This window comes from Lepidochelys kempii, chromosome 4, assembly GCF_965140265.1.
Source record: "Lepidochelys kempii isolate rLepKem1 chromosome 4, rLepKem1.hap2, whole genome shotgun sequence".
Classification (NCBI taxonomy): Eukaryota; Metazoa; Chordata; order Testudines; family Cheloniidae; genus Lepidochelys; species Lepidochelys kempii.
Window position 1 is genome coordinate 32,912,327 of NC_133259.1, and position 26,670 is coordinate 32,938,996.

The following is a 26,670-nucleotide window of genomic DNA, read 5'->3' on the forward strand; positions in this document are numbered from 1 at the left end:
TTAAAAGGCCATTATTAAGGTTGCAAAGTAAAACACTAACATGTTCAGAAATGCCTAAACTAAAGATGCCTGCGTAACCTTAATTCTGGCCCTTGTTTGTATTCATTAGGATAGTCTTTAATTACAGCATTACATACTATTTTTCCACAGAACCACTGCCTCATTCAGTAGACAGTGGGGATGGTGCTCAATTAATGAGCAGTTATTCATTATTTTGTCTTCTTCTCATCATTCCGGGTGTTGCCCTAGGCCTTATTTATTGCACACTATTCAAACCCTGCTCTAGAGATGGAATTATTAAATTTCCTCCTGGGTGTTTCTATGGCACTCATCACTATTGTATCCACAGGCTTCACAAACATTAATGAGTTTACCTTCACAACACTCCTGTAAATGAAGGGATATTGCTATTCTAATTTTACAGATGGGGTACTGAGGCACAGAGAAATTAAGGTCAAAAGTACTCACTACTTTGAGGTGATACCAGTATCTGATTTTTTGCAGTGTATGTAGCATTACATTGCATTTTATATATATTTAATGACAGCTCCCTGTGACCTCAGTTGCAGCTGGGAGTTCTCAGCACTTCTGCACATTAGATACCAGGGTTTCAAGTGAAGCACCATTATTGAACACCTGTGAAAAGTTTGGTTTAACTGATTTTCCTAGCATGACCAGGAACTTTGTGGCAGAGGAAGGGATACATTTCTATTCTCTAGGACAGCATGCCTTAACCACAAGACCGTCCATCCTCTTCTTACAATCTCTCTGCCTCAATCATTATACACCTTCCAACATCAGCAATAAATCAGGCAGGGATCCTACAGACAAGTCTCCTTCATTATACAACCCTGGTTCATTCCAGATCTGTTTGTGCAGAGGTCCTCCGGAAAAAATAGTATCTGAGCATGTAATTTAAGATGATCATAATGCATATGAACAAGACATCTGAATTAGGTTGCACAGGCAATCTTAATTCTGGCATTTCCTAACTTTTGAGTACTTGACTTTGCAACCTTAATAATATTTCTTTAATGTAGCTTTGTCTGTGTAATCTCCTAAGTTTTTAAAAAAGCAAATTGAAAAGCAAGTGAACAGAAATTCCAACATGTGGAATCATATTGACACTCACATGGTTCATCAGCAGGGTTGGAAGCTTTAGATCCACCACACAGATGTCTGCCACTTAGGCCGAATAACTGATCGCAGTAGTAGATTGTCCTCCTTTATGTGGACCAGCACTAGAGGGGGATGAGATACATTTTACCAGTGGCTTTCACAGATATTTGCTGATGGCAAAGGAATGGTGAGGCTTAGGGATCTTGGGTTTCATTCCAGGCTCTGGAGAGAAGCGTGCTCACGTGGGTACACAGTCTTTTGTTTATCCCCCCCTCGCTGGATTTTTTCTGTTCTGTCCTCTTCAATTTGTCCCTGTCCCAGTGCTGTCTCTCCCCCTCTCCATGGCCTCTTGTACCAGTCTCATTCTCTTCACCTATTCAGTCCCAGTCTCCTTGCCAAGCTAGTCCTAGTTTCTCTCTGCACTCCCCATCCCAGTCTCTCCACCTCCGCTCCCAGTCTTCCCCATAGCATGAACAGTTCCAGTCTCCTGACCCAACAATTCCCCATTTCTCCCTTCTGGTTCCTCATCTAATCTGTTTTTCTCCCTCCATTTTCTCCATCTCCATAAGCTTTCAGTCCCAGTCTCTCTTCCTGGGCTCCTAGTTCAATCTCAGTGTCCCTCCACTCATATCCCCCTTTATCCTTGCCCCAGTCATTCCCCCACATTCTGGTTTCTAGTCAGATCTGCCTTTCCTCACCCTGACTTTCTCCTACTAGCTTCACTGCTTGCCAGTCCCAATCCCTCCACCCCGGCCCAGCCAGTCCCAGTCTACCCACCCAACTCCCAGTTTCTTTCTCCTCTCCCCTCACCATAAGCCTACAGTTTCAGTCTCACCACAAAAGGTTCCTTGGCCCAATATAATCTCCAGATTTCCCCTCAGGTCCAACTCTTGTCCCCTCTGCATTCAAATCAGGCTGCTTCCTCTTCCATGTCAACTGTGCCCGGGGGTGGGGTCAAGGGTTTGAGTGGGTATTGAGAGCACACAAAAGACAGGCTTCCTGCTCTAAGTTCAGGTACCCAACCTCCACATGGGCCTCAGTAGCCCAGAGCTGTAATTGCAGGGAAAGTTCTGCTCAGCCCTTGGCTACAGCATGCCCAATGCAGATTAAATCTTCAGTGAATTTAGTGGCCAAACTCTAACAAACCACTATGGAACATAGGCAAAGTGTGATATTTCAAAGGTTTATAAACTTGACCAAATTTGGGAAGATTTTCATGGGCCTGGCACAGTCCAGACACAAAATTTGTCCAGACACCCCCTACCAAAATTTCAAATCCCTCCTCCAGAGAATGCAGGCACTAAAGATTCACGAAGGAAAAAGCACCAGAATTGTTTAACATGGGCAAACAACTTATTTTCCCCTCACCTTGTTCTCAGAAGCAAGTAACTGAACTATTTTGACTGAAATTTTCAGTAAAACTTCAGCCTGAGGTAGACACCTGTTGTGGAAGATTTTAGCTCAAATGATAAAAGTTTGGCAATGTTAGAAGCAAGTGAAAACACCTCTTATCGTGGGAAGAATTGGGCAACATTAATAATAGGCAGTGCTACCAGCCCAGCCTATATTATGAGAGAGAGAGGTGGGGACTCAGCCAGCTGGCAATTAGCTTTCCTCTTGAACAGTCTCAGAAGCTGTGGGACCTGGTTGCTGATGGAGAAGAGGAAGACTGGCAGGGAGGAGGAGGAGGTGGAGTGGAAAAAGCCGTCTGGAGAGCTGCTTCTGCCAGGGCAAAGGATTGCTTAAGCATTGCCGCAGGCCCTTTTCTTTATACACTGGGCACTGGTCCAGATTTTACTGTCCCTTGGATCCATCTCTGGTTTTATTCATTCACCAGAGGGCAATGTTAGGTCCTAGAGGAAGGATGATTCAGTGGTTTGGGGACTAACCTGTGGACTTGGGAAACCAGGGTTTAATGCTCTTCTTTGTCATGGACTTCCACTATGACACTCAGCTTCTCTGCGCATCATCTGTAAAATGGGGATAATAGCACTTCCGAACCTCACAGGGTTGTGGTGAGGATAAGTACAACAAACAGATTGTGAGGTGCTCAGGTATGAGGATAACGAGGTCCATAAAAGTACCAAATAAGCATCAGACTAGAGTGTGACAGATTTTTCAGTCCTCAGCTGCCATCAAGAGATGTGAAATAACTCCAGTTTCTTTTCTTCTGGTATTACTGAGGATACAGATGGGCAAGGCAGCTGTGTCTTGGCTTTGCATAACTAAAATCTGGTTCAAATGTGAGTTCCCTTTTATTCCAACCACTGAAGTGAAGCATTGTGTGGGTGTGGAAGGGGCTCAAATGGTGCTAGTTTGGGCACATCTCCAGCTGATAAGGAAGCTGGTATTCCTGGTTTTGTTGGTTGCACAGATGTGAAATAGAGAAAATTCAAGGAGAGAATGGAAAACTATTTAAAAAGGAAGCCAAGGCATTTGCTGCAGGCAGAAAATACATTTTGCCATGACTGTGTATCCCTTGCTAAAGTGCCAAAATTTCCCTGGGAAAGTGATGAATCTATGTTTGCAAAAAAAGGATGAAAATCCATTACTTAACTGAGGGAGACAAAAATTTCTCCCTTTTTAATGAAAATCTGTGTATGCTTAGCAAAAAATGGTAATTTATCATCACTCTAAATGTAGCAATGTTTTATTTTGGGAACAACAGCTGCATGTGGTCAGACAGATCTCTTAATATTTCTGGTATATTTACAACTTTGTCGCTTCTGGTTCATGTTTTAAAAACCTGGAGATCAACAGAAATTGCAGGGACACAATCCACCTTATAAAAAAGGGAAGGTTTTTATCTCAAAACCAAGTTATACAATATTTCATTTTTTCTTTAATTACCACTTGTTTGCACAGGAGGATGCCCTGGTCTAGAGATCTCTGAATCAATCCCCATGAATTGTGGCATTGAGACATTGAGTCACTGGTGTTTGTCTGCCCACCACAAATGCATGAGGATATATGGTTTATATCACCTTATAAATCAGTGTAAAGTTTCTTGTGTTATCAGTCTTGAGGAACATGGATAGAAGTGTGTCTAAATATACAGCAATTTTTTAAAGCAACAACTGTAAAACATTGCCCAGGGAATTGAAGTTAACTTGGTTGTTAAATATCTTCTAAACCCTACAAAGAGGAGAACAGGACATCAAACATCTTACAAAGCAGAAGAAACTATATTAAGTCTAAGCTATTTTGAGAGGTTTAAATAAGGTGATGTTTATGACACTTCCTCCCCCAAGACCGTGAATTCAAGGCATTTAAGTGACTGTCCAAATGAATATGAATAGTAAAAATCGAGATGTATTATCTCCTCAGACTTCTACATGAACCTTGCTGCTACTACAGTTTTTAATGACCATTTTAGTATTTAACCATCATAGGGGAAAGCCAAAGGCAACAGAAACGCTGAAAAATTGGCTGTCAGGTGAACTTGTGATGGTGGTAAAGATCTATCATTTATTATGAGTATTTTTGATTACTTTTTTGGGAAAGAACAAACAAAAAATCCATTCCTTACCCTAATGTAGCTTGAGCAGCTGTAGAAATGCTGTGAGAAAATGCACCACATTCCAAATTAATTGAAGAGATATCAGAGATGCATTCCCCCACCAATCAGAACAAAGAGCATGCTCCATCCCTGAACAGCATACTTACAGGAGAAAACTTGATTTCATGTAGGAGGATGTTTCATACAAGCCTTGGCAATGTTTTCTAAATGATCCCAATTTGCAACAATTCCCTTAGTCATGTCTATGTAAGAAAGCCTACTTCACTTCCAAGCTAAAACACGCAAACACACTGTGGCACTGATTTGTCATTAGATGTTCTACCCAATTTCAAACATTTCATGTCAGTACACAACTCATCAGCGGAGTCAGTAAAGTTTAGCAGCATTGGCAGGCAGGTGTACAGGGTAACCTCCAAGTGATAAATGCCTATAACAAGAAAGTGCTGTGCAGGCAGCTTCACCGTTTTGCGGGGGTGTGATTAAGCAATCACTCAGAAGCTTTTGAAGATGTCTTTCCAGGAGTAGCTCAGGTCCCGAACCTGTATTGAGTTCCAGGAAGCCCCAATCAGTGAAGCTTCCTATAGGCAGAGCAGTCCATTCATTCAGAGCTCATCGCTAGATTAGGGCCTGAGTTTCCTTTTAGTTGATGACATTACTAATGTTTACTAATATGAAGTCAATGGGATTACTCACATTGAGCAGGATTTCCCCTTACTATGGGAGGAACTACTTGTGTTTTACTTTTCCTGCTCTTAAAAAATATTAAGCACGTCCTCCATTTGTGATTAGCAGTTTTACTTGTTTTTTGTTAAAAAACAAGTACTGGTTGTGACTTCTAGGAGCCTTAGAATATTTGAGGGTTATAAATATTTAAGTTGTATCTTCATAAAAAGACCACTGACAATAAAACTTGCTAGTTCTACTACAGTTTGCAGTCTTAACAAACGATTATGCATGGAAATACATTGAAATAACAAAGAATGGCTACCATGAAGGCTTAGGACAATGCAACAATTTTTTTGTTTATTTTAAAGGAGCATAGCAGCTACTGATCATGAGCCAACAGATGCACGGAAGTCGTTTCCTTGCTTTGATGAGCCAAACAAAAAGGCAACTTACACCATATCTATCATCCATAAAGAACCATACAAAGCACTTGCAAACATGCCAGTAGAGGTATGTATTTCACAAACGTACTACATAAGTATAATGATTCTGTAAAACAAACATAAGAGTAATTCAAATCTAAACACCCTGGTGTGTTAACAGATCATTTGTCATTTCAGAAGTTATACAGCTTTAGGTTAAATAAGATTTATATAAAATAGGACTGGTTGTTTAGTTATCATTCCTAGTTGTGTATTACTGGCCACCAAGGCTTTAACAGTAGAACATAACACAGCAATGCCAATCCCAATGCAGGAGAGAATCACCATTTTCTCGTTAGCTGCCTATCCCTGAGCTTCCACATGCACAGATATTGTAGACTTGCCTCCCCTACTGGACATATATAAATTATACACAGTGGTGTTGTAGCCATGTTGGTTCCAGGATATTCAAGACACAAGGTGGGAAGGGTAATATCTTTTATTGGACCAACTGCTGTTGGTGAGAGAGAGAAAGCTTTCGAGCTTACACAGAGCTGACAAAGAGCTACAGAGGGATCTCACAGAAATGGTGACTGGGCAACAAAATGGCAGATGAAATTCAGTGTTGATAAGTACAAAGTAATGCACATATTTAATGATGGGTTCTAAATTAGCTATTATCACTCAAGAAAAATCTTGGAGTCACAGTGGATAGTTCTCAGAAAACTTCTACTCAGTGTGCAGCAGCAGTCAAAAAGGCTAACAGAATGTTAGGAACTATTAGGAAAGGGATAGAAATTAAGACAGAAAATATTATAATGCCACTATATAATCCATGATGAACCCACACTTTGAATACTGTGTCCGGTTCTGGTAGCCCTATCTCAGAAAGGATATAGTGGAACTGGAAAAGGTTCAGAGAAGGGAAACAAAGATGAGCAAGGGTTTGGACTACTTCTATGTGAGGAGAGACTAAAAAGATTAGGATTGTTGATCTGAGAAAGGAGACAACGAAGTGGGGATATGATAGCTGCATATAAAATCATGAATGATGTAGAAAAGTGAATAGAGAATGTTATTTACTCTTTCCTACAATACAAGAACCAGGGGTCACCCCATAAAATTAATAGGTGGCAGATTTTATACAAACAAGAGGAAGTATTTTTTCATGCACACACAACTAACTTGTGGAATTCCATTGCCATAGGATGTTTTGATGGCCAAAAGTATAACTGGGTTCAGAAAAGAACTAGATAAATTCATGGAGGATAGGTCCATCAATGGCTATTAACCAGAATGGACAGGGACACAACCTCATGCTTCAGGGTGACCCTAAACTTCTGACTACCAGAAGCCATGAGTGGAAGATATGGAGTGATCCACCCTTAACTGCCCTGTTCTGTACACTCTCCCTGAAGCTCTGGTATGGACTACCAGCAGACACGGGCAACTGGGCAAAATGGACCATGGCTTACCCAGTATGGTAGCTCTTGTGTTTTTATATGCTAAAAATACACCTTTTTTTCTGAGTGTAGACATGGCTTAGAAACTTACTGATGTTTTTTATGGACTACTCCATTTTTGTAGGAAATGCTGATGGAGTTTCTAGGAGCAATTTGAGTAAGTTGAAAGTAGAAGCACAGTTAACATATTTTGGAAAAGTGTTCAAAGCATAAAAGACTGAATGGAAGGTTCTACAAAAGGATTTGACTGATCAATTATTTTGCACTGAATCTGTGAAATTTACTTTTGAAAGAACAGGGAAACGGTGATTTCATTTGAATGTTTCTTTGAGATTATGGGTGTATTCAGTCTTAAAAATTCAAAGGGATATTGGGGACTGGAGATATCAGAACAGAGCTGCTTGAATAATGGGAAAAAACAGATTTGTGACTATATAAATAATTTACTTTAATTTGTTTCACTCTTGCTTATGCTATCAAAACATCTATTATTCATGTAAAGGCTGCTATTCACAAAAATCTCAGAAGTTTATTATATTTCTACTGTAGCAGTGGTTCTCAACTGTGGTCCACCACTTGTTCAGGGAAAGCCCCTGGCGCACTGGGCCAGTTTGTTTACCTGCCGCGTCTGCAGGTTCGGCTGATCGCAGCTCCCATTGGCCGCAGTTCGCCACTCCAGGCCAATAGGGGCTGCGGGAAGCAGTGCAGGCCGAGGGATGTGCTGACCGTCCTTCCTGCAGCCCCCATTGGCCTGGAGCAGTGAACCGCGGCCAGAGGGAGCCATGATCCGCCGAACCTGCGGACGCAGCAGGTAAACAAACCGTCCTGGCACACCAAGGGCTTTCCCTGAACAAGCGGTGGACCACAGTTGAGAACCACTGTACTTATAGGTATAGTATCTATTATTTGTCATTGGCTATTTTACTTTTATAGAGAGGCATCCAACCAGGGATGTATATACCACATGACCAGTAACAAATAACAAACAGTTGAAGTAATTTGTCCACACTATTCAGCAAATATTTAAGAATACCAAGTACATTTGCTAAAATCAGGACAGGCTTGCAATGGATTAACAAACCAAAAATCTGGCCAGCTCTAAAAACAAAAAGGTGTTTGAACAACCCCTTGCAAAGCAAACCCAGCAAGGTTTACAGCACTAATTACTACTGAAAGAAATTGGACTGGATTCAGTGGACTAAATTCTGCCCTCAGTTACATCTGTACTACCTCACTAGCTTCAGGAACATTGCACAGGTTTAAAGGAGGGCATAGTTTGACCCGTTCTTTAATTTCTCCAACATTTTGGTTTTATGAAGCCATTTCAAGAAGGCTAGCTAGAAAACACATTAACCAGGGCTCAAGCATATTGAAAAACTCATCCAAACAAGAGTATATAAGCAAAGACATGCACGGTTTGATTTCTTAATGCAAACAGCTAGAAATAAGAAAACTCATTCTTAGTGCATAAAAACAAAGCCCCATCATATGCATTCCACCTTTAAGAAAAAAATCACTTTGCATGTTCCCATTCCATGAGCTGTGTAAAGCCAGAGACACAATTCGTCATTCCTATAGCTCTAGTTTATATATGAATATTTTACTCTTTTATGCACATGTTTGCAGTTTCACAAGGTAAGAATTATTTTTCTCCTTCTTCAGCAAACGGTTCAACTGCTTGATGGCTGGAACAGGACAACTTTTCAGAAATCTGTCCCAATGAGCACTTATTTGGTGTGCTTTGCTGTGCACCAGTTTGATTGGGTAGAAAGAAAGTCTGCCAGTGGAATTCCTGTAAGTCCAATTTTCATTCTGAACACATTCCAGATGCAAGTTTTAAAAAACATAAATCAGCTTTTCATATTGTATTGCTTAATCTTCCCATTCTTATGGCCTGTGTTCTGCAGGAAGTCAAACTGCATGATCAAAATAGTCCCTTCTGGCCTTAAAAGCTGTGAATCTATGTGGACCTCATGTCTCTCTTGCTTATTAATCAACAACGTTGAAAAACTTGAGTCATAGCAATGCTTTGTTATATAAAAAAGCATAGTGTACAGTTATTAATTATATTACAGTCATGCCCCCAACCAGAGTAAGAATGATGCATGTTAAAAAGAGACAGTCCCTGCCCTGAAGGGCTGGAACTTCAGTCCTCTGAGCTGAGTATGTTTGGATTTGAATCCACAAATCTGAACTGGCTCCTACAATTTTGGTTCCAGATTGTATCCAAAAGAGTAAGAAGTCTGTTTTCCAGTTTTGATTTGGATTCAGCCAAAATCTTACAAGAACGGCTAGTCTCATGAGATTTTTACTATTCGAAAACTTGTGGGTAGAGTTCACAAGATTTTACCAGAGTTGTTGAATCTGAAGGTGAAATCCTAGCCATGAGTTAGCCTTTCACTCAACCTCCTTATTGAGCCTGAACTTAATCTGGAATGTTCAACCCCCGTTAACTAGTTATTTGTCTAAGTTTTTCAATGTGAGACAGAAAAATTCTTCTAGTGGGGTGCTGTTGTTAGTTCCCTTCTCTTCTAAGAATCAGAGAACACACTTTGCAGGAAGGATGTTTTAACAATTTGCTCAGGCTAATTTATTACTGTTCAAGAGAAAATATTGTGTAATGACTGGGAATCCAGATTTCTGGATTATATTCCCAACACTGCCATTGACTCACAGTGTGACCTTCTGTGGGTAAGTCAGTACTTTGCCTCAGTGTCCCAATCTGCAAATCAATCCTTCCTACATTTTAGGGTTTTCACAAAAATCCCAGAGGTCTCACCCCACTGCTTAGCAAAGATCTAATAGCACAGTGCTGTGCTGAGGTCTCCTTGCTCTAAAACGTTATGTATTTGTCCATCTTTGCGCATGCAGTGTTGGATCACAAATTAAAACTGCACTATGTTTGTCTAAATACGTGACCAGAGTACATTTTGCGATGTGAAGCAGTATCCTTGTTTTTTTTTTTAAATTTGTGTTTGTTTGTTTAGTTGCAAATCTAAGTCATAAACTGTGATAATCAGCAAGGGGCCTCCAAACCTTTCGACCAAGGTGCTACTGTGGTTCTCAGATAGGCTGCTCCACTTGTTTTCAGTGTCAGGATTATGTTTATCTAGCCTAGACACATACACCCTAGAGCTTAATCATGTACACGATCAGAATTTGCATGGGTCTTTTGCAAAATGTATTCAGGGAAAAAGAAATGGAATGCTGCAACTGCACACGAAGTCATTCTTTTGTATACACAAAAGCCGTCCCATTCTAAGTTCAGCTACCACACTCTAGACTGTGAGTTAGGGATTGACCTTGGTTGTTTCAAAAGGGAATATTAAAGGCAGAAAAGATATAGTACAATTGTAGCTTTTGTGAATAAAAGTGAATATCTACAAGTTATAAATAAATACATACCTCACTCTTATATAGCACTTTAAAGTGTGTATATTAGGGGAGGGGATGTTAATACCAGCACAGAGTTTGCATGAAGAATCCCCATCTAGTTTGGGCTATAGTTCTTACACATTTTATTTATGTTAGTCAATAAGAATGCCTAAAGGTTTTGGCTACACTAGAAAGTTTTGCTGCTTAGATGTAGTTAAAGCAGCAGCACCCCCTTAGTGTGGATGCAATTATACCGGTAAAAAAAAGTGCCAATACCAGAATAGCTTATTTCAGTTCTGGAAGCAGAATAAATTACACAAATGTAATGCACCTTTTTACCAATATCATTTTGCCCACCCTAGGCCTTTCACCAGTATAACTATTCCAGTTGGGGGTGGGGGGGAATGAAGCACACTAAATTGAGTAAAGAGATCACTGAAGGGGAAGTTACAGACAGTAATTGCAAACCAACCCTCATGGAAATCCCCTGGTCTTGATGAAAACCCAATTAAATTTTAGAAGCTGTTTTTTTTCCTTTCAGTTGTATTCCTCACCACTTTTTCCTGGAGAAAGCTTAATTTCATTGTACTGAAGCCTGTCAGCTGACAACCACGGCTCCTCACCGCAGGCCAACTCCTTTGTCCAGTTCAAAGCCTAAATGTGGTCAGGATTTTTTTCAAAGGAATATTTTTTCCATCAGAAGATTCAGACTCATTGAAAGTGAATGTTTTTGTGGACACCTATAATTTTTGACTAACTTTCAACTGGAAGGTTTCTTGGATCCAGGATGGAATTTATGGTATGTGTGTGACAGTGCAAAAGAGAGAGGGGCAGACACCAGAATAACTAATAAGCCCAGTGGTCAGGGCACCCCCCTGGTATATGGAAGATCCAGGTTCAAATCCCTGCCTGATTCAGAGCAGGAATTTGAAGCTAGGTTTTTCCACCTCCAAGGTGAGTGTCCTCACCACTGGACTATTGCTTATTCTGGGTTCTCTCTCTTTTAGTTTTGACCATAAATTCCATCCTGGACCCAAGAAACCTTCCAGATGAAAGCTTTGTCAGCACAAATACTTTTCTCAGAAAAGTTTTGATTTTGACAAATTTGCATTTTCTGAAGAAAACTGTTTCACCAAAAAATGCCCATCCAGCTCTAATTGTACATTTTTGAAGGAAAAAGTCCCTGGTCTCTTAAGCCTGAGGGATATTCCATTGCTAAACAGTAATACAAAATTAATTACCATGTGGCAGCGGCAGTTCCTGATCACAGATGGTGGGGGCATGAAAAATCAGCACTTAACATATCACTTTTCTCCTCTTCATTACAAAATGTAATTCTAGATTTAAAATGTGCATGCATACACCTTAATATCCAACCATACTGCTCAGTTAATTGACTGGTCTGTAGTTTGCAGGTTATAATAAACAAATCCAAGTACGAAATATCACAGAACACGCATAAAGCCAAGAGCCTATCCTCATCATACCAGCTTTGGAATTTTCTATTCAAATATCACTCTTGCAAGCCAAGCTCTAAGCATGATACTTTGCAGATGGCTTAGCAGCTATCACGCATGCCTATGCCTACCTTACTACACTGCCATTCTATTTTTATAATATTAATGTCAACAGTCAGACAGAGTTTAGTCTACTAAAAGCAGTTTCCTACACTTACCTGAACCATGGGGGGGCGGGGGAGAAGAGGGATAGCTCTGTGGTTTGAGCATTGGCCTGCTAAACCCAGGGTTGTGAGTTTAATCCTTGAGGGGGCCATTTAGGGATCTGGGGCAAAAATTGGGGATTGGTCCTGCTTTGAGCAGGGGGTTGGACTAGATGACCTCCTGAGGTCCCTTCCAACCCTGATATTCTTCTAATCATGACAAAGAAAGTGTCAGTGCAGAACAGGAGAGCTAGGGGTAACCAGAGCTGGGGAGGAAGGTGAAGGAAACAGAGCACACTTTACTATTACTTCAAAAAGGAACAATATCTATCCACTAAATGAAACATGCATATATAGAGAGACCAACGACTGTGTGATGTCCTGTCCCTTTAAATCTTCAGTGGACTCTGTACTCTCCTCCCTCCCACTCTCTCCATCCCCAAGTGCAAAGCTTTTGCTGCCAGAACAATAAAGCGACCACAGCAGAGAGTGTATGTCTATCAGCTCCCTCTGCATCTGTCAGTCTGTCTTGGTCTCCTTCTCTGCTGGCTCCAGAAGTATAACCATTTGACCATACCCTCCTGGGCCCAGAATGTGCCAGCTCCTTGATCCAATGCCCTGGAATACTAGGTTTCAATCCTGCACTGGTACATCTGTGTGGGGAAGGCGTTCCCTACCTCCTCTTCCCTGTACAGTGCACTTCTATAGCAGAGAGTTGTGGAATACAATTATGTACCCATTCTTGTTACAAGGAAACTCTAAAGATATCAAAAGACCAGAGGGAAAAAACCACCCTTTTTCCAGCTGATCTTCTTTGAATGTTTATAGGGTCAGTTGCGCTGTTTTGTTGATAGTGAGTTGCAGTACTTCCCGTCTCATGCACTAGTCTTAGGAGAGCATGCATGCCTATTCTTTCTTAGGGGGTGTCTATCAGTAACAGCGGCAAAGCTTAAGAGTGTTAATTTGGGGAAGCTATCCCTTTAAAAAACTGAAAAGCATAGCTGATCTTCCAACAAATAAGTTTTCTAAATCTATTCAAATGTGATGTGATGGCTTCCACTAATTACAGGGAAATGAGGTCAAAGGTCAAATCCTAATTAATTTAAGCTGTGGTCAAAAGTCCAGATAGAATTTGTTGAAAGCAGAGGAGCAGACAGAAATATGGTTTAGCAAAATATAGGCTAGGTTTGTTCCTTAGTGTTACTTTTTACTTATACAGTATAACACCATAGATGCGAATGGTACCTTACAAAACAAGTAAAGGCAGAGTTCCCACCCAAAGATCTTGTAATCTAAGATTGGACAAAAAAAGGAAATGATAGAGTGAGAGTGGCTGGGAGGAATGAAGAAAATAAGCTCATAATGTTTCAAGAATGAATAGTGCACAGATTTTGGGGGGGGTTACACATGGATTTAATCTATATATAAAGTTGACATTTCATAAACCTCCTCATATAAGTGGTTTAGACAAGGGTTTTATTGTTAGGTTTAATCTTCCAGAGAAGAAAAGTCAGCCATATTATCCTTGTCTTTGCTAAATGATTCCTCAGTGCTAAATATAATTTGATTTGTTTTGTCCAACTGGGATCTGCTCTAATTGTATTTCTCTGCTTTGTTTTACAGCTCCGGATATATGCACAGCCAAAGCAATTACACACAGCAGATTATGCAGCAAATGTTACTAAAGTTGTATTTGACTACTTTGAACGGTATTTTGATATGAAGTATTCTCTTCCAAAATTAGGTGATTGTTACCATTTTATTCTTCATTCTCTTAATTTACTATCACCGTTTTGTTTTCTGCTCTGAGTCATCGTTGTTTCATGGGAGAGTGAGAATATAGAAATGTTGCTGTTAGCTATGCCAGAATCTGCTGAGATTAAGACTTTATAGTTCAAGATGCTCTCATATGTCAAGAGGGGAGGCTCAGACCCAATTAGGACATTCTCCTCCCTTCATTCTGGCAGCTTGAATCCAAACACGGGCCCTAACACCGCTATTTTAGACTGTCCAATTTTAAACAACAAGAAACGTTGGTGACATCAACAGAGAAACAGCCAGATGCAGCTTGAGATAAACTGGTTCAGCTCCCAAGGACACTTCTCGACCAGAGTCACCGGTGACACAAATGATGCAAGTCATGTGACTTGCTCCAATCTGGGTGCACCCATTTCCACCAGGGCAGAGTTTGGACCCATGACTATAATTTATTTTCTGTAGATGGGTTGAATGAAGAGCCCAGATTCAACCAAAACCAACCTTGCTAGGGAACCAAATTTTGCCTGTAGCCCCTATATTTTAAGGTCCCAAAGCAAAACGTTGGATCTGAGCATCCCTAAATTTGGGTGTTTGAAATCTGGATCTGATTTGTGAAATTAGAACTAATTGGGGATATAATTAGAGTTGTGAAAAAGCTATAGAAGCAGCCTCTGCTATAAAATCCAAAGGTACAGTTTATTAAGGTTTATAAACTTAACTGAAAAGGATGGAAATTAAAAAAAAAAAAGTTAAGGTAGCCAGAGGAATTTTTTTAAAAAAAAAAAAATCATGCTATGCATTCTCTAATGGATTACCCATGTAAAGCAACATGACATGCTAAATTCTCTGAAGGTTTTGACCTTCCTCTTCTCCTCACCGCTACATATCAACTGAGTCACTATAAATGTCCATTTACAGTACAAATTACAACTAAGGCCTGGTCTACACTGGGGGAGGGATCAAAGTTACGCAACTTCAGCTACGTGAATACCGTAGCAGAAGTTGACGTACTTTGATCTACTCACCGCAGTGTCTAGACTAGATGCGATAAATTGACCCTTACGGGATCGATCGCTGCCAGCCGATCCAGCAGGTAGTATAGATATACCCTAAGTCAGGAGACCTAGCTACAACACAGTTGTCTCTTTACCTGTTTACAAGCTGGCTCCAATTTGTGGATCCATTTAGACTGAATCTTAACGATATATAACCAAGTGCATATTTCTGTAACATGTCTGATGCCAAGTTAAAGGACACTGATAAGGTTCCATCTACATTTCAAAGTCAAACTCTGTCTCCTGAATTAACAATATTTGTAAAGTAGACCAGCTTATAGATTTTATATTGTGCTCCTCAAAGCGCCAAGTTGTAGGAGACAAACATCTCAACTCTCCAGTTAAAAACCAAAATTCCATCTTTCCTTCTTATCTTTATGATATTGTCCATTCATTATTATAAATTGATTAAATTAGAAATGAATGAATCAAAGAGGGTTTTAACAAAATGATTATTTTAAATAAATTAATTTACTATCACATCAAAGCTTCTGGCATCACTAATTTTTCTTGTGTTCCTCATTTTGGATCTTTTGACAGACTGTATAAAGTGTCCCGCAGACCTTGCCAGGTTGACAGCTCTGACCAGTGACCGAGCTGGCTAGAATAAATACCTGCAATTTGCAATTAGAGATGTGTGTAAGGTTTTCTGTCCAATTTTGAATCAATTTCTATTTTACCCTTACCCTCACAGAACAGAATGCATGGCCAATCATAGAATCATGAAAGATTAGGGTTCGAAGAGACCTCAGAAGGTCATCTAGTCCAACCCCCTGCTCAAAGTGGGACCAACCCCAACTAAATCATCTCAGCCAGGGCTTTGTCAAGCCGGGCCTTAAAAGCATCTAAGGATGGAGATTCCACCACCTCCCGAGGTAACCCATTCCAGTGCTTCACCACCCTCCTAGTGAAATAGTTTTTCCTAATATCCAAACGAGACCGCCCTCACTGCAACTTGAGACCACTGCTTCTTGTTCTGTCATCTGAGAGTCAATAATTCTCATTTTAACTTGTACTGATTATGGATCATGAAGAAGTGATTCCACAGATTGCAATGAGAAGCAAATCACCATATGGGGGATTAACTTCAGTTAATAAGTCAATAAATATTTGTTATTCCAGAGAGTGACAAATAATGACATTCCTCATTATGTTACAGACAGTTTTGGATGCTTTATTGCCTACAGCATATCCCTAGAAAATACTAATAATTTCTGGAGCCAAATTTTAGTGTTGGATCACAAGTTTATTTCCATAAGTTTGAACAGCATTTTATCTGGGGACAGATCTTTGACTAATGTAAACTGTCAGAGCTACATTAAAGTCAATGGAGCTATGACAATTTACATTCAGTTGAGGATCTGCCCCATGGTATCACTGAGCATCTTACACATAGGAACAGAGATCCTGGGGTTCACTCTGTCATTGCAGTATGTAATATAGAAGACTGTCAAATGGTGAACAACAAAACAAGCTGTTATCTTACATTGTGAATAAGCAGATGGATGTCTTCCTACCCAAAAAGGAAATATCACTTAAGAATCTTAGAGAATACAATGTTTACCCAGCTCTCTTTCTTTCAATATAGATAAAATAGCTATTCCAGATTTTGGGACTGGTGCTATGGAAAACTGGGGTCTGATCACTTACAGAGAAACAAACCTACTTTATGATCCCAAAGAATCTGCTTCATCCAACAAACAGAGAGTAGCAGCTGTGATTGCCCATGAGCTCGTTCACCAGGTAGATTTTATTAAATGTTTAATGTTTTTAAAGCACTAGAAGTGCACAGTATCCATACCTTGTTTATGAAAATAATCAGCCATACATTTGGTTCCAGGTCTTCTAAGTATGTTTAAACCTTACTTTAAAATAAGTGCACAAAGGCAATTCTATTGTTAGTTTTACAGTACTGGAATTATTGCAAATGGACTCTTCTCAGAAAATTAGATGCTTAGGACCAGGTTTTCAGCCAGCCTCTGAAAAATCTGCCTGAAACCACATCTCTCTCACATCCACCCACCCACATCATTTACATGTGCAGATATGTGATCTAAGTTTGCAAATGGATCCAACTAAACTCTGGAAGCTGCTTGAAAATTTGGTCCCCATAAAGGTAAATCAAATCAAGAGGAAGAAACTAAAAATACTTCCAGTGGTATATGAATCAGTACCAAATCACCGCTGTAATATGTAATTTCATAATACAAATGAGTAATGTGAGTCATCATCTGAATTCCCATTAAAAACCTAGCTTTACGACAAATTCTTCCTCCTGGCAACAGGAAGAAATGTAAACAAATGAAGATACTGCATGAAGATTTGCAAAACTATAATATACAATTATCACGGTGGCTAACACTTCATATTTAATGCTTACAATTATAGTGGTTTGGAAACATTGTGACCATGGACTGGTGGGACGACTTGTGGCTAAATGAAGGATTTGCCAGTTACTTTGAGTTCCTGGGAGTAAATGTTGCAGAAACTGATTGGCAAATGGTAATTATTTCTACACTATATTTTTTATTTTGAAATAGAATGAAAAGAAGAGTCATGTCACAGACACTGAAAACAAGGACACGTAGTGGATACACATACACTTAATTATTGTGGCACGCAGCTATGTAGAGAAAGGAGATACCTGAACAAATTGACTTGTGTGATTGTATACCACAGGCCTCTACTGACTGGACTGTGAAAGGACTTGCTGGGTTTCTAAATTGTCCTGCTAACTAGGTTTTGGTCTGAAACTAGTCTATAAGACTTGCAAAGTTCTGCTCACCTGAGGAGAGGAATGTTTTGATGAATGAGTAAAATATTAGCTTATTATCACAGTAAAGAATCATAAGTAGATTCTGAGCCTGGTCATGGCAATTTTGCAAAGTGGCTATAAAAGTCCTACTCCTGAAAGATGGAGCATCTCCTTTTATTGATTCAGAAGAGCTGAAGAGTATGTGTGTGTGTGTGTGTGGTTACACAACCACAATGCAACCTGGAATGTGAATCCCTTTGAAGTCTGGTGGATTGGCAAGAGGGGGTTTAGGGTGAATTTATTCAGATCCAAACCTTTTTCTACAGCTTTGGTTAATGGGGGGAAATCAGTTCTCCAGATCCAGCTCCTGCAATTGTTTTAAGCACTATGACATAGAACCATACTCAGAGCAAGTCTAATAAAAAAAATGCTTAAAACAGTAGTGACTGCAGGTGGCCTGTCTATCCTAAAGTTCCCAACATTGCTAACAGTGAAGCTGAACTAATTAGTTCGCTTTACAATTGTGCAAGTGTAACTCACACACCTCCTGGGTGTGGTGTTCTGTCCCCTCTAGTAGCACTGAGACCACGAGAGAGACAGAGACAGAGAGATATTAATGAGTTTGCTGTACAGCCTTAGGTAACAGATAGTGCATGAGCCAAAAGCCAACTAAGCTCCAGAGGTCCCACGTTTGAACTTGCCCACCAATGAGCAGGGTCTGTCAGCATTACACAAGAAAAGGAAAGCAGGTGCTTATTTTACACACTGAGGATTAATAACTGCTTGTATGAATTAGGTGATTTTGTTGTCCGTCAAAAACAGATGCCATGGCCCGTATATACCAAATTAATATGAGACTCTAGCTATCATATGCATTCCTACTTTTATTTATATATAGGGCGGGGGAAGAGGGGAGGGCTTTAGTTTGTTAGATTTTTATTACATTAAATCCTTTTCAGCAAAATACCGATCACTGGCACATTTACTTTAGCAGTGACCAGAGCATATCTGATACTCCAAAGCAAAGCCAAAAAAACATTATTCACTCTTTCATTTGTGCAATCCTGTGCTGTACATTGCGGGGGGAGGGAAGGGGGAAATCCTTCCTCATCCTGGATTAATCTCTTTACAACCTGAAGTATGAAATTCCATTACTTTTACTTTAACATACATAACTACATGTTATTATTGATCATGAAGTTATGTAGCCCCTTTTTAAATCTAGACACAGTATTTAACTAAGGCATAGAGCTGTATACTAGTGAATGGTATAACAAAGTTATACAGAACTTTAGTCTCATTCATCTATTAATCAGGAATTAAGCGAATATGGATGACAGGTTACTGGATCTGACAAAGGAAGAAAAAAAACAAAAAACAGGGACAGTTCCTGAAGAAACCCTACGTACTCCTCAACCTGACCTCTATACAGCCATCTGTGCTGTGTCTCAAAACTGAAATTGGTAACAGTCTCCCTTTTTTGCCTTGCTGACCTTTTGTGTTGTAAGATACACATGTTCAAACAGGATTCTGCAGGAGGTAATTTATCATAGCAGAGGAAAGAGGTCCCCATCTTAGAAATACAGTGCTAATGCACAAGTCGTTCTGCAGAGGAGGTGAAATTTCAGTCTGCATGCCTCCTCCATCCACATTCCATATACCAAAGGCAGATTGGAAGCTTCCATTTAAAGTTATAAACTATTTGTTCTTTGAGTAAGAATTATATTCCTGGTTTTGTTTCTGTTTACCAGCTTGATCAGGTGTTAATTGACGACGTGCTGCCTGTGCTGAAGGACGACTCCTTGTTGTCTTCTCACCCTATTGTGGTCAATGTGTCATCTCCAGCTGAAATAACATCTGTATTTGATGGCATATCATACAGCAAGGTAGGAGAGGCCTCGCATTATAATCTTAACTATAATAAAGGGGGTTTGAGGAGGAGACAAAAGACAATGGGGATCACAAACAATCAGCCTGTGTCTGCACTAGCCTTTTTCTGAAAAGTTCCCCACCCTTATTAACACTGTGACAGGTTTCAGAGTAGCAGCCGTGTTAGTCTGTATCAGCAAAAACAAGGAGGAGTCCTTGTGGCACCTTAGAGACTAACAAATGTATTTGGCCATAAGCTTTCATGGGCTATAACCCACTTCATCAGATGCATGAAGTGAAAAATACAGTAGGCAGATATAAATATACAGCACATGAAAAGATGGGAGTTGCCATACCAAGTGGGGAGTCAGTGCTAACGAGGCCAATTCAATCATGGTGGATGTGGCCCATTCCCAACAGTTGACCAAAAGGTGTGAGTATCAACAGAAGGGAAATTATTTTTTGTAGTGACCCCGCCCCTCCCAATCTTTATTCGAGCCTAATTTGATGGTGTCAAGTTTGCAAATTAATTCCAGTTCTGTAGTTTCTCGTTGAAGTCTGTTTTTGAAGTTTTTTTGTTGAAGAATGGCCACCTCTAAGTCTGTTATTGAGTGTCCAGGGAGATTGAAGTGCTCTCCTACTGGTTTTTGAATGTTACAATTCTTGATGTCTGATTTGTGTCCATTTATTCTTTTGCATAGAGACTGTCCAGTTTGGCCAATGTACATGGCAGAGGGGCATATGGCACATGGTGCATATATCACAGTGATAGATGTGCAGGTGAACGAGCCCCTGATGGTGTGGCTGATGTGATTAGGTCCTATGATGGTGTCCCTTGAATAGATATGTGGACACAATTGGCAACGGGCTTTGTTGCAGGGATTGGTTCCTGGGTTAGTGTTTCTGTTGTATGGTGTGTAGTTGCTGGGGAGTATTTGCTTCAGGTTGGGGGGGCTGTCTGTAAGCGAGGACTGGCTTGTCTCCCAAGGTCTGTAGGAGAGCACTTCTCCTCTAAGCAAGGGTACCTAATGTTGCTGAAACACTGTTAATGACAGTGGGGACCTTTTTGGACGGGGCCACTGCTTTTAGTGGGAACACTTGTAGGAGCGAGGCAAGAATTTGACCCAGTGGCTTCTTACTGCAAAAGATTTACTGTTTTTAGTATACTGAATTCGTTTAGGTTAACAACTTCTTGTATGACTCTACCGCTCTTTCCTATTTTATGCTATAGATAAGGATTCCTCTAATCATTCAAATTCTCCGTTGCACACTGCACTCCAAGAGAGAAGTTACTTAAAGAATTCAGAGATTCCCAATAATTAATTGCATTTGAAAATCTGATTTCACTCAAAATTTAGTAGACTTAAGATTTTGAGTTGAATTCATTAAATCCTTAGTGAACAAACTATAGACTGTGATTTTGTATCTTTCCTTCAGAACCCTGTATGCAGAAATTCTAACATAGCGTCTGCTAATGTTACAGCCAGCCTATTCCTTGCCTCAAGACTTTCATTATTATGCTCAGCAAAAATGTATCTGTCACAGATTTTAGCCTCAGCTATGTCTAGAACAAAATCCTCTTGAGTGTTAGGTATCTCTTTTTATTAGCTAGCCCTACACCCAAGTAGGCTACTTTTTATAGTTTTTTTTCCAATTGTTAGTGCCTGTACCCAACAATATAAATCAGTATTTATTGCATCATAAATGTCCAGTAGCCAAACCATAAACCATTAGGTAAATTGCATTCCTGCAACCCTGAAGGTCTCAATCAAACCAACAATAGCCAATATATGTAGAGTAAAATCAGACACTCTGGACCTAAAGCTGATTTAAGTTTCACCAATGCAGTGAGTAAGAGACACATTCTTGTTTTCTACAGCTTTTAAAGGTACCAGATGGTACTGTGCTGTATAAGAAACTGAATAGAAAACTCCCATCTTTAATCCATCCTCCCCTTTGTGCCTACATAGTTGCCACAAAATTGAATGTTTTAAGATAAACCACTATTTTGGAAAAAGAAAAGGAGTACTAGTGGCACCTTAGAGACTAACCAATTTATTTGAGCATGAGCTTTCATGAGCTACAGCTCACTTCATCGGATGCTCACGAAAGCTTATGCTCAAATAAATTGGTTAGTCTCTAAGGTGCCACTAGTACTCCTTTTCTTTTTGCGAATACAGACTAACACGGCTGCTACTCTGAAATCTGCCATGTTTGGGAACAGTGAGACAGGGATATATTTTCAATATTAAAACTAAGAAAACCTCTTATGAAATTGTATGACAGTTGACAATTAATGCGCAATTTGGAACTTAATGTCAACTTAATCAGAACACGTATAAATGCTTATACAATCTAAAGATGCAATGAATTTTTTAGGGTCTATGGAGTCATCACAGCACACTCTGTAATTACATACCTGGTCAGTATCTGATTGATAGGGCACAACATAGGTAGAAAAGTCAAATTAGGTAAAATGCAGTGTGGATGTAGCTGTGTCAGTTGCAGGGTATCAGAGAGACAAGGTGGGTGAAGTAATATCTTTTACTGGACCAACTTCTGTTGGTGAGAGACATCGGTGCTAACTCTGTGTGTGCTCAAGTATCTACCGAAAAAAACCAGGGAACACCCGCAGGGCTAGATTAATCTTTTGTGGGCCCTGGTGCCAGGACCATGGCCCTGCCCCCCCACTCCACCCCAAGGACCCACCCCCACTTGCTTGGGGGGGAAAAGGGGTGGAGAGGAGCACCCACTGGCAAAAACAAAAGCCAGCGCCTGTGGTGAGAGACAAAAGCTCTTGAGCTTCCACAAAGTTCTTCTTCATGTGTTCTTCTTTATGTGTTCTGATTAAATTGACACCGAGTTCCAAATGGTGTGTTGTCAACTGTCACACACTCTCATAAGAGGTTTTCTTAATTATTTTGAGTGTTACCTGAAAGGAAGCCAACTAGTTAATCTTATCATCAGAGATTTACCTACAGACAATAAGAATCATCCAAGTTAAATCTACAAAGTGAGGATACTCAGATTCAAGATAAATTATATCCCTGGCTCCTGAAGAATAGCTCTGTGGAAGCTCAAAAGCTCGTCTCTCTCACCAACAGAAGTTGGTCCAATAAAAGGTATTAACTCGCCCACTTGTCTCTAGTTAGGTAAAAGACAGTTTGACCATATAATAGAGCTGGTATTAGTGACTCCACAGTTAAAGTTGTTTTGAGATTTGCACTTGAATTATCACACTTCATCTCTCTCACAGTTTAACAGTCTAATACATTGTCTTCAGATAACAGCTGAATTTTCCATAATATTTTTAGCTCTAATATTGATAAAAAAAATTTCAGAGGAAATATTTTAAATAAGACTACTTCAGAAAGAGCTTGAGAGTCTCAGCATTTCTGAACCCTGTGGCTAAAGAACTATAGGTACCAAAACTTCCCAATTTACACATGTGCAACCGCACAATATCTCTGGCATAGGCTAGCAATTATAAAAATATGCTGATAGCATGTATGTTTACAAAAAAATAAAAAAGGGTCAGCTACTCAGCTGGTATAAATCAGCGTCTCTTTATTTACTTCATCTGAGCTATTCCATTTAGTGTAAATTGAAGAGCTGGCCCAAATGAGAGAAAAGTTATGCAAACAACTAGGTTTATATAACTTGTGGTGTTGTTCTCCATTGTCACAACCTCAAGGGGATTGCAAAAGGCAGTCAGGAGGGTTATGAGGATCAGAAACACTGTTCTACATGGTTTATAAAAGTGACCTTGTAGTCTGTATAAGTAATCAGTTCTGATGCTTATCAACCTCTCCAATTTATATAACAAATAAAGCTATTTTTGTATTGGAAAAGAGTCATCTGCCGGCCAGATTGAGAACTGCAACAATAAATTGCAAAAGAAAGTCTCCAAATTAAGGACTTGTCTATTGCTGTTTGAAACCACTGCTCTACATCAAAGCATGCTATGGAACTTTTAGTGCATGGTAGCACGGTCCACATGGCCATTCAGCATGCAGCAGGCTAGTGCACTGTATATTCATACCCTGGGTTGCTGTGCGCTAAGTCTTAATATAGACAAGTCCTAACGATTGCATAAGTCTACTCAATGTTAACGACCACTCCAGTGACACGGGTGTGTCCAAATTGTCATCCCTAGTAATATAAAGAATGGAGTCAAGGCTTACTGAGGACTGATATAAGTGCTAATCTCATGGGAGAGTGAGTTGTTTTTTTAAAGTTCAAAATATTTTTTCAGCTATCCTTTTTCTCTGCCAGGGAAATAAAATGTACTAACCTTTAAGTGGTATGCTGGGTCTTGTTTATTTTCCTTTCCTTCTTTTTGTGGCTGTCCCATTCTCTCTCTTCCACCTGTCTGTTATTTCCTCTGTCCATTTTTATTTCTCTCTTCTACCTTGGTGTCTTCCCCCACCCTCTTCCTTTTCCAAGGCCCCTATCTCACTTTGTCTCCTCCTGCCCACCAAGATCTTTTCTTTGGAGTAAGTGTCACAGAGCCTGTCAATCTGCTTCAGAGGCTGGTATTTTTATGCCAGGTCATCATTCCAGCATAATTTAAGCCTTGAGTTGAGCCAATGTACAATCTAAAACTGCAGATTTTCAGCATTTTAAAGGCTTCTAATTTCTTATTCAAAGTCTCACAACAGGATCTGAAATCATGGCAGGAGTGTGTGTGTGAGAGAGTGAGAGAGAATGCTCTGCAGAAATAAGGAACTAAATTTTTATCCCTATAGAGTACTTCTATTTTTGCTCAATGAAATATAAACTCTAGTGAAGTCTTTTAAAGTAATGAGAATCTAGTTTTAAAAAGGTGTGAAATGACCTTATTCCCTTTCTTTTTGTATGTAGGGAGCATCAATTCTCAGAATGCTTCAAGATTGGATTACATCAGCAAATTTTCAAAAAGGATGTCAGGTATGAACTACAGTAAAACATGCCAGAAACAAAAATAAACCATATGTGGCAAAGGGAAAGATTTTACTCAGAAAAATGAATGTGATATGTTCACTTTTGATGTTTTCATTAGAATTTTAGATAACTATTTCTGTACTAAAACATTTATTCCTAACATTTATATACTAACATTTACTCCAATTAATATAAATTTTAATTTTTTCAGGCTGTAGATACACTAACTCCTTCAACTGCATCTGAAAAAGCTGTGTAGACAATAAAAGCTAGGTTAAACAAATTTCCAGCATGGTGGTACAGCTTGGTAATGATATAGAAGTTATGGAACCTTTTGCAGTGGGACTAGGTAGCAATGTTAAGTGGAAATTCATACTCACAATGAATTGGAATTTGAACTGCAGGGTTGTATGTGTGTTTGAAGACCAGCCAGTGATGACTCTAGGCCAGTGGTTCTCAAACTTTTGTACTGGTGACCCCTTTCAAATACTTTGCATAATGACAGGTTTCAGAGTAGCAGCTGTGTTAGTTTGTATCCACAAAAAGAACAGGAGTACTTGTGGCACCTTAGAGACTAACAAATGTATTTGAGCATAACCTTTCGTGGGCTACAACATCTGATGAAGTGGGCTGTAGCCCACGAAAGGTTATGCTCAAATAAATTTGTTTGTCTTTAAGGTGCCATAAGTACTCCTGTTCCTTTCAAACAGTAAGCCTCTCAATATGACCCCGCCCCCCACCCTTTATAAATTAAAAACATTTTTTATATATTTAACCCCATTATAAATGCTGGATGCGAAGAGGGGTTTGGGGTGGAGGCTGACAGCTCCCAACCCCCCCATATAATAACCACGCGACCCCAAGGGGTTCTGACCCCCAGTTTGAGAACCCCTGCCCTAGGCACATGATATCTAACAATACCCTCCTGATTCCTCCTTAATACTCTATCCCCATGCTCTTATCTGTAATAACTAGAACCTAATCACCCAGCTACCAAAGCATTCCTGCATCTTCCTAACACCAAGTACCTCCAGACCACCCAGTTGTGCTATGCCGTTTACAAAAATCTGTCTGAAGGCTTTACAAATCTTGATTCACTTGGCACCTGCAAAAAGTTGAAGGCCATTACAAACTCCTCTTTCAGAGCAATTAGGGAAGCCAGAGCCTGAAAACAGAGTGACTCCACATCTGTCAATCCAGATGCATGGTGCTAATTTGCCCTGGAAAAATAAATAAATAAATAAATAAATAACCCCACAGCCCTCTTTCACTTTAACCCTACCAAGAGGCTAGGATACATTGTTAGGATATATGACAACTACCATACACACAAAACAGAAAACTGGAGAACTTGGGGTCCTCTCCAAAAATAGAGAGCATAACTGCTGTTCTCTGAAATCTTTAAATAATTAATCATGATGCCTTTGTTTCCTGGGTTATTAAATATGTTCTTATCCCACACACACAAACAACCTACCTCCTCCTCTTCCCCCAAAGATCTCTGAGCTGCTACACTGGCATTTTTCAAGAAATCTCTCACAATTGAGCTAGTCCTCAAAGTGAATCTTCAGAATATGGTCATGCCTGATGCCAGATGCTTGAGCCCCGTTTACACTAGTGCTCTCGTCACTGCTCCCAAGCTAGAATTGACAGGGCTAAGATACGAAGGGGCTGGGAGAACATCCTGGCTGGCCAGCTGACTGATTATATTGAAACCACAGCAAAAACATTTCCATACAATCCGTAAGGACAGTCCTACATAGACAGGAATATTCAATCACACTCTACATTATAGGCACAAGCTGCCGTGATAAATACTTCCTGTTTACCCACTTCCCTATAAAAGCACAGGAACAGCTGTGGCTGAGATTGAAACAAACAGCACCACCTACCTAACATTCTGTAGGCAGGCTAGGAAAGAAAATACCACGTACTACTTGATGTGTCTCAGTCTCAGAGTAGCACTGAACTGGGGGATAGCATATTCTAGCATTCAATATTTAAGCATAACAGCAAATCATTAAATAGCAAATTATTAGTTATCAGTTAAACCTTTAACATTTCGATCACAGAATGCAGTTGTCC

The 26,670-nt window shown here is 39.8% G+C and overlaps 1 protein-coding gene across 1 annotated transcript in view; it reads left to right on the plus strand.

The window, feature by feature from the left end:
• The window catches only part of ENPEP (glutamyl aminopeptidase), a 49,288-nt gene that overhangs the window by 2,483 nt on the left and 20,135 nt on the right, over window positions 1-26,670 (plus strand). The window contains exons 2-8 of the mRNA XM_073340050.1: window positions 5,674-5,815; window positions 8,853-8,984; window positions 13,849-13,969; window positions 16,627-16,781; window positions 17,427-17,540; window positions 19,545-19,679; window positions 24,526-24,591. Coding sequence (XP_073196151.1) covers window positions 5,674-5,815; window positions 8,853-8,984; window positions 13,849-13,969; window positions 16,627-16,781; window positions 17,427-17,540; window positions 19,545-19,679; window positions 24,526-24,591 — 865 coding nt within the window. The remainder of the gene's footprint in view (window positions 1-5,673; window positions 5,816-8,852; window positions 8,985-13,848; window positions 13,970-16,626; window positions 16,782-17,426; window positions 17,541-19,544; window positions 19,680-24,525; window positions 24,592-26,670) is intronic.